The 8,773-nt window shown below is 41.5% G+C and overlaps 1 protein-coding gene across 1 annotated transcript; it reads right to left on the bottom strand.

The window, feature by feature from the left end:
• Nucleotides 1-2,826: 2,826 nt before the first annotated feature.
• Nucleotides 2,827-6,356, bottom strand: LOC309798111 (UDP-N-acetylglucosamine--peptide N-acetylglucosaminyltransferase 110 kDa subunit-like). Its single transcript, XM_082646418.1, is given in 2 exon segments — nucleotides 2,827-5,712; nucleotides 5,716-6,356. Coding segments are annotated over 2 exon segments (3,138 nt in total). The 5' UTR covers nucleotides 6,184-6,356; the 3' UTR covers nucleotides 2,827-3,042.
• Nucleotides 6,357-8,773: the final 2,417 nt, after the last annotated feature.

Below are 8,773 nucleotides of genomic sequence, written 5' to 3'. Positions count from 1 at the left end.
CCTGCATTGGCAGGCAGATTCTCAACCACTGCGCCACCAGGGAAGCCCGTATGGGGGCATATTTGAGCCTTTCTCCAAGTCATTATAAAACCTCAAGCGAGTAGCCCCTCGTCCTCTCCAGGAAATTGTGGGAAAGTATCTTTAATCACAATAATCCTGGGGGAAGAAATCGCGGAAATAAGATATCTGCTTCTGTGCTTTGTTGTTTTGCAGAATAGCAATGATTGCTTTAGCAGCTTCTATTGCCATATGTGTATAGTAAGTAAATGAACATAAAATTGTATGAACGCATAAAGGAAGGATAAACCCACCCAGTTTAACAAATTCACTGTCTCACCTGCTGTGCCCTGAAACATGAAAGAAAGAATCACGGGATCATAAGGATTAATAAAATAACAGTCTCTGTTAACAATATTGACAGGAGGTATAAGGATAATTTGTCTGATGTGGGACCAACAGCTTAACTGCTTAATCCTTTATTTTTAAGGGCAAATCATTCATTTATTGTTTAAAGATTGCAAGACAACATCTGAATTTTTGTAGCACAATTTAAATGTTTTACTTTTTTGATAAAGCAGAGTATAATAGAAAAACAATTAGTTTTCAGTAATATCTATATATCTATTCAGAATTAAGTCTTCCACAGACATGTAACCTGGAAACAAAAGCCTGTTACAATAAGCAAAACTTCAACGGAGTGGCTACTTTCCAGGCCAGGGAAAGGTTCATCCCTATAGGAGGATGATGTGCTATGTAAAATGGCTGCAAGGTCACAGCCTTGAGGGCGTTGGAAGTCTAGTATCCTATTCCACATTAAGTAGTTTGGTGAACTTCAAATGACCGTTCATCTGCAACCAAGCTGCCAACCTTTAACTGATATTTCAAACAGGTAAAAAATAAATGAAAAGAAATCCCTACACTGATGTTCCTTGATTTACACTGTTAAATGGTTCATTAACATGTAATTCTGGCTAAGAATTACATTTGAGACTCCTTGCTCAGATTTTGGTTAACAGTACTAATCTTTAGAAATTCAATTTCTTATTAATCAATAATTTGTCAGCTAGGATACATTCAGGCATCAGCTGCAACTACAGAATAGGTGCACTGCCTCAGCGCTTTGGAAAGACATAATCTAAAACACTACTAGCAGACAAAATATCTGTTACTAGACAGCATGTGTGCAGGACAGCAAGACAAAAACATATTCATATGTGTCGCAGACCAGCCGGAGAAAGAGGATTTCACCGCCCAGGGTGAGAAGGGACGGGGTAAGGAACTGAAGTAGCACGGACGAATGGAGTCAGAAGGACCAAGACAACTGATGGTTGCAAGGCAAGTTTTATTATGCTATGGTTGCAGATTATATAGACTAGAAATGGAAGGTTGCCAGATGGTGGTTTACATTAGCTAATGACTGTCTCGGCTCAAGGTTAACTTCCCTGGGAGAAAACCCATAAGCCCAGAATCATCCAAAATAACCTGCACGTGCAGGGTGGAGACAGCTTTGCTTGTCTCATTTTACATTCTTTCTGATTTCTGGGCCCTGGTGATTTATCTCCCATGGAATGGAACAAGGAGGGGAACAAGTAGGGACAGTCCCTTTGAGCAGCGGCGGCATGCCTGGCATGTCCGTAGCCTGCTCTCAAGGCTGACTGCTTCCCACACATATGTTGGCTTGTTTAAGCCTCAAGCCCTCGATCCTTTGTTGAAATACAATAATTTCATTCCTATAGTTTTCAATACCAAAAACTCAACCTCCAGGAGGGCTAAAGTCTAATTTGTACTCCAAACCAAGTAGCAGTGCAGTTCGCTACTACTGAGGCTGAATCCATAAAGATTTCAAGACCACGACCAGAAGACAAGTTATTATATATAATACCCTAGAAGGCCTGAAACATAATTATCATATACATAGCTGGTCCTTCAGAGCTTTTTACCTATAACATGTTTTTTGATGAAAGTTATTTAATGTACTGGAGATAACTGTGACTTACTGATCAAATATTTGAATACTTATACTTACCTGGGATTTCATTTCTGCTGAAAGAAAAAGGAAGAACAGGACTCACCTAAAAAAACAAACTTTAGAAATGAAAGTAAAAATCTTATCACAAACTATCACTTTTGGAAGCAGCATAGAGGGGCAGTCAACAGTAAAACACTGGTGAAATAGGTCAAAACTCTAGGCCAAAAATCCATTATTATTATCGTCAGTGACAGTACCACAACTCTGCCCTTCATAATTAATAAGCACTCCTAAGAATCTTCATTTGGCACCAGATGATGTGTTGAAGAGAAACACTCTGGGAGGTTTTGAATCACACTTGGTATTTTGTTAGCCAAGTTACAGGAGAATTTTTAAAGTGGGGGGAAGGGAAGAAGGAAACGGACCAGAAAAAGAATTGAAGCCATCATCTACAAACCAACAAAGCACTGAGACTTCCAAACGTTATGTCAGACACTAAAGTGACTGATAGAGGCTCAAGTGGTTTATAAAACCTCTAAAAAGACTACACCAGCAAAGTCCCCATTTATCGGTAGAGTTCAGAAACTAAAACAAGGAATATTTTAGCTTAAAACCTTATCTCAAGAGAATCATATACACTTCACATGGATAAAAATACCTGAAACCAAACATTTTTAAAAGCTCCAATACCCAAAATATAAAGAAAAAAATTAATTCAGAAGACTCAATCAATCCATGATAATCACAAAATGGCTGGGCAATCTCTATCTCCCTTCCACACTAACCATCCATCCCCTGGAAGACCAAGGGAGATCAGACCTTCCAGACTTACCTTCCAGACCCTCCAGACACCTGGCTGCTGCAAAATTCGATGGAGACTCCTTGTGGAACAGCAGTTTCGCATCTCTTGGGTCTCTCCCTATCGTGATCATGCAGGAAGCAAGTCTGGCTGTGCTATTTCTTATCATTGTCTGTCACCCATCTGCACCATGATATTGAAAAAGTAGTTCCCTTTCCCCCAGAAGGTTGAGGCTCAGCTACAGGGGTAATTCTCCTGGGCACACAGTCATTATTTAGGCCGACTCAGTGACTTCAACCGGCTTAATCATGTGATCAGGTTTGTTGCCAGCTGCATAATGCTCCCACATCTGTAGGTAGAGCCGCTCTCGTTCCATTGTGTATTGTTTGGTGTTGAACAGAGGGCTAGATGTTCTCTGCTTCCAGACTTTGCCACGAATTTTCTTCAGGTATTCGAGATCAGTTCCCAGTTTCACAGCTATCTCTTCATATTCTTGCCTATTTTTAGCAATCAGCTCAAGACAGCCTAAACAAGTGAGCTGGGAACCTGCAACTCGGGAAGCAAGAGTCTCTCCTGGCATAGTCACCATGGGGGTCCCTGCCCAAAGGACATCCATCCCTGTGGTGTGGCCATTACAGAGTGGAGTGTCCAAGCAGACATCAGCCAGCTGGCCTCTCAGAACATGTTCCTCTTTAGGAGCAACAGGGGAAAAAATGATACGGTTCGGGGGAAGGCCCATATTTTGTGTGTACTGTTGAATATTAGCTTCTCCTGCTGCTGGAAAACGCAACAGCCAGAGTACACTATTGGGAACACGCTTCAGAATATTTGCCCACATCTGCAAAGTAGATGGGTCAATTTTGTATAACTGATTAAAGTTACAGTACACAATGGCATCTTCCGGTAACCCGTACTGAGAACGTGTGGTTACAATAATGGTACGGGGAACCTCCTCTCCAGTGGCAGCCTTATTGTTGATCAGGGTAGTTGCCAGGCCATTGCTAATACTGAATCCATTCATTGTAATCTGAATTTGTCCTCTGTTAATCATTTCAATAACTGCTTCTGCAACAGTATTCATAGGAATGACAGGCATATTAAGAGCTGTATTACTGCTGTCTGCGTTGTCTTCTCCATCAGGACATTTCATCTTGACTATTTGCACATCTGATAGACTATCAAGAAATGCTTGGAGGTCGATGCCATTCAGCACAATCCGATTGTCATAAAGGTGCCCATTGGACTTAAAATCGATGACGGCTTTTTTCTTCAGGTGAGGGAACATATTAGCATGATCACCAATAAAGAACGTATGGGGCATATAAGCCAGTTTCTCAGAATACTGCTCAGCAACTTCAGCAGGTGACGTTTCCTGATCAGTGATGATATAATCCATGAATAGCACGCCACTAGTCCCAGGGTACCCCAGCCACATTGCCTGAATAGGAGCTGGCCTGAGAGCAAAGAGTTCATTTCGAGCACCCCTGGTATAACCATTCATATTTACAAGGATGTGTATACCATCTTGATGGATGTGATCAGCTGCTTTCCCATTGCATGGAATCTGAGAAAGATCAGTGAAATGATAGGCTTCTGCCATCACCTTAACTAGGAAGTTTGTGCCATCATGTGGGCTCAGGGCATAAAAGAATATCTCAAATTTATCAGGATTGTGCATGCCTGGAATAGACTGCATAAGGTGAGAAGTAGGATGGTTCCCAAAGTCAGAACTCACGTATCCTACACGCAGTCGACCATCACTGAGCTTCAAGTCTTTTGGATGTTCATACGGTGGTTTATGAAGGACACTTATATTAGCCAAGCAGAGGTTCCCATGCCTCTCAGCAATAGCCTTCCTGAAGCCATGAGGAAGAGGATAGAGCATACTATGATGAGGCTGCACAGAAGGCAACCTATTCTTCTCCAACTGGTCAGCCACAATGCTGACCAACTTCTTCATTCGCTCATCATAGTCTGTCCAATCACAGACAACCTGCAGGCAATGAGCCAAATTACAATAAGCGTCAGGAAAATCAGGTTGAAGCTTCAGAACACTGCGATAAGAAGCAATTGCTTCTGGAATATTCCCTGAATCCTGGTGAATGGAAGCCAGATTGCTGTGGGCATCCGCAAATGCAGGGTTGATCTGCACGGCACGAGTATAACACTGCAAGGCTCCCTGAACATCCTGCATCTCCCATAGAGTGTTTCCCATATTACAGTACGCATCAGCAAAGGTAGGACTGATTCGAATAGCCTCCTTATAATGCATCAGAGCTTCGTGCAGTTTTCCCTGCTGCTTCAATACACTTGCTAAATTTGAATGGGCATCAGCAAAGTCTGGGCAGAGCTCTAATGCTTTACGATACAAGCGAACTGCCTCTTCACTGTTTCCCTGTTCTCCTTTGATATTGGCTAGGTTATTCAGAGAGTCTGCATGGGTGGGACACAGCCGGAGAGCTGTATGATAACAATCTTCTGCTTCAGCAACACTGCCCTTCTCTTTGAGAGCGTTGGCTAGGTTGCAGTAAGCATCAGGGAAATGTGGTTGCAATTCAATAGCTCGCCTGTAGGTGTCTATTGCCAGATCCATCAGGCCTTGCTCATAGTATACACAAGCCAGGTTGCCATGTACCACTGCATGATTTGGACTCAAGCTTAGGGCACGAAGGTAAGCTGCCACAGCTCTGTCAAAAATCCGTGCCTCATTGAAGACATTTCCTAAATTGATATAAGCATCCAGAAAATTGGGGTCAAGGGTGACAGCCTTTTCAAAGTGATGAATTGCAAGCCAAATCTCCCCTTGTGCATTGAAAACACAGCCAATATTACTCCAAGCTACTGCAAAGTTCGGTTGCATCTCAATTGCTTTCAAATAACATGCCTTGGCTTCTTCTAAGCCACCCAGGGCTTTGAGCAGGTTCCCCAGGTCACTGAGAACACATTACAAAGAAGGATTGTACTGAAGAGCAGAGACGTAAGCTTGTACTGCCCCTTCCATGTCACCTGCTGCTACCAAAGCGGCTGCCAGGTTAATATAACCATCGATGAAATCTGGTTTGAGACGCAATGCATGCCGGTAATGCTCAGTTGCTTCCTGCAACTGCCCTCTTTCCTTGTACACATTCCCCAAATTCGAATAGGCTTCTGCCAGAAGAGGGTTCTGTTTAATTGCCAGAGTACTAAAGTGGGCAGATCTGTCCAGCCTTCGACACTGGAAGTGTATAGATGAAAGTAATAAAAGTACACCAGTATTGCCTGGCTCTTGTCTCCAGAGCTGCATGCAGTGTCTCTCAGCTGTCTCAAAATCTCCTGCCTGATATTCTCGATGTGCCAACTCAGCTAACTCTTGGAAGGAAAGCATACGTTTCGTTGGTTCTGTGCTGTCGGCCACGTTGCCCACGGAAGACGCCATCTGGAGCTTCTGGAGAGAGTGAAAAAAGGGGGTAATTGAGTCCCGCTGCCGCCACTACTGGCAAGAATGTTTCTAGTGGTAGCAAACACGAGCGCAGCAGCCATACCACTGCTTTGGCATGCTTAAGTGGTGGCAACAGTTACAGGCACCGAACCTTAGGAACTATGGTTGGCCATCTACCTCTCATGCTCTTGAAATCTTAATTCTTAACCCTGCCCTCTTCCACCATTTTTCTCCTAATCAGGGAATAAAAATTACCTATACATTTGCCTTAGGAGAAATCAAAAGTCAGTAGACCAAACACTTTTTAAAATATTGTTTTCTGTCCAGTTGGAAATGAAATACATGATTGACTTTTCTTCATCATTCATATAGTCAACGTGGGAAACATTAGGGCCATGAATTTCAATACAGTAAGATGAGAAAATTTTAAATTGGCCTTCCCAAACCACTAATAAGTAACCGATGTTGTATAGAATGCTAAAATCTTAGAGACTGAGTTTGATATTTTAAAAGTTCTGCAAACATTAGCTAATTTCTCCTCATCAAATTTCTCATGCCTCAAACCTGAGTATTACTTTTTAAAAGATAAATTTATTTATTTTTATTTATTTATTTTTATCTTGGCTGTGTTGGGTCTTCAGTGCTGCATGCAGGCTTTCTCTAGTTGCGGCGAGCGGGGGCTACTCCTTGTTGTGGTGCCCGGGCTTCTCATCACAGTAGCTTCTATTGTTGTTCCACAACTCTATGGGTTCCTTTTTAGGTCCTACGAAGAACCCTAGAAATTAGTTCATGTAATTATAGGTTTTTGCAAAATTGTCAAAGTGAGATATTTTAATTTCCATCAGGTAAGTCCAGCGTCTATTTCTTTGTCAATTTTCCTTCTATCATATTCTGCTATGTTGGATCATATTGGATTGGTCACAGGCTTTCTTGAAATCTGGCTAAGGAGATGTTTTAAGTGAGGCTATTATGTGATTTTCAGACACCACCATATGTAATTGACTATATAATATCCCATTCCAGGAATAACTTCCAGTACTCTTACTGACTACTCTACTGACATAACTAGCACAAGACACAAAGCGTAAGGACAAAAACCACCTTACAATATAGCCATGTCTTGCACTTCACAGCTCTCAAAGCATGTGCGTTTGAAGAAGAAAAAAAGAACTGAAAAGTATAAAACCAGAAGTTATTCTGTGGAAAATTATTTCAATCATCAGGCATGTGAAAGATAAGTCAAAGATTCAGTTTTCTTCAATGCTTAGTCAAAACGGAAATTTCCTTCTGTCAAGAATATACTCCAGGGCTTCCCTGGTGGTGCAGTGGTTGAGAGTCTGCCTGCCGATGCAGGGGACACGGGTTCGTGCCCCAGTCCGGGAAGATCCCAAATGCCGCATAGTGGCTAGGCCCGTGAGCCATGGCCACTGAGCCTGCATGTCCGGAGCCTGTGCCCCACAACGGGGAGAGGCCACAACAGTGAGAGGCCAGCATACTGCAAAAAAAAAAAACAGTATACTCCAGGGGCTTCCCTGATGGCACAGTGGTTAGGAAGCCACCTGCCAATGCAGGGGACACGGGTTCCAGCCCTGGTCCGGGAAGATCCCACATGCTGTAGAGCAACTAAGACCGTGTGCCACGACTATGGAGCCTTTGCTCTAGAGCCCGTGAGCCACAACGACTGAGCCTGTGAGCCACAACTACTGAAACTTGTGTGCCTAGAGCCTGAGCTTTGCAACAAGAGAAGCCACCACAATAAGAAGCCTGCATACCGCAACAAAGAGTATCCCCCGGTCGCTGCAACTAGAGAAAGCCTGCTCACAGCAACGAAGACACAACAGACTCAAAAGTAAATAAATAAATAAATAAATAAAAGAACATACCCCATCAATAATGTGTGTAATGGAATGGTGTGAGTGAGTATTTTATCAGAATTCCTGTAATGCACAAACCTATAGCAGTACTGAAATCAGTAATGCATTTATAATAGTAAATATTTATGAGGAAGTAATCCATAGAGGTTTTCTCAAAGTTAACAATGAACATTAATGCGACATTATCAATAATAAATTGTGACGCTGAAATAAACTTTTCTAAACTATTAATAACTAAAAGCAAACTCTAATCAACCATGTGAAAAGAAATCTATGTCTATAAACTACAAAGTTTATTTCTTAAAATTTTATTTCTAAAACACATAAACTGTCATATGAGGAGGCAGTTAAAGAATATATAGCTACAAGAGTGGGGAAAAAGTTTTATAGAGACACATCTGGCAGTAGTTAATTTTCAAATGTCATTTTTCTAGATTTTGTGACACCTATAGTATTGATATTTGAAAGCATTTAAAAAATTGTATTTTGAAGATTTGCTACTTCCAGGTAGAGTAAAATATTTTGAAGCAAAACAACATTTCCACTGAGAAAAATTTAAAAAGCCAAATAAAATAGTCAGCATTCAATCAAAAAGTTCTAGACATACAAAGACATAGAATCATATGACTAAAATTCTAAGAAAAGAACAGATAATACACAAATATTTATATAAGATATAGTGTATATTTATCAGGAAAAGTCTTTATCAAGAA

This window comes from Mesoplodon mirus, assembly GCF_964341445.2.
Source record: "Mesoplodon mirus genome assembly, contig: HAP1_SCAFFOLD_1687, whole genome shotgun sequence".
Classification (NCBI taxonomy): Eukaryota; Metazoa; Chordata; class Mammalia; order Artiodactyla; family Ziphiidae; genus Mesoplodon; species Mesoplodon mirus.
The sequence above is the reverse complement of the archived record's forward strand: the minus strand, read 5'-3'. Positions and strand labels throughout refer to the sequence as shown.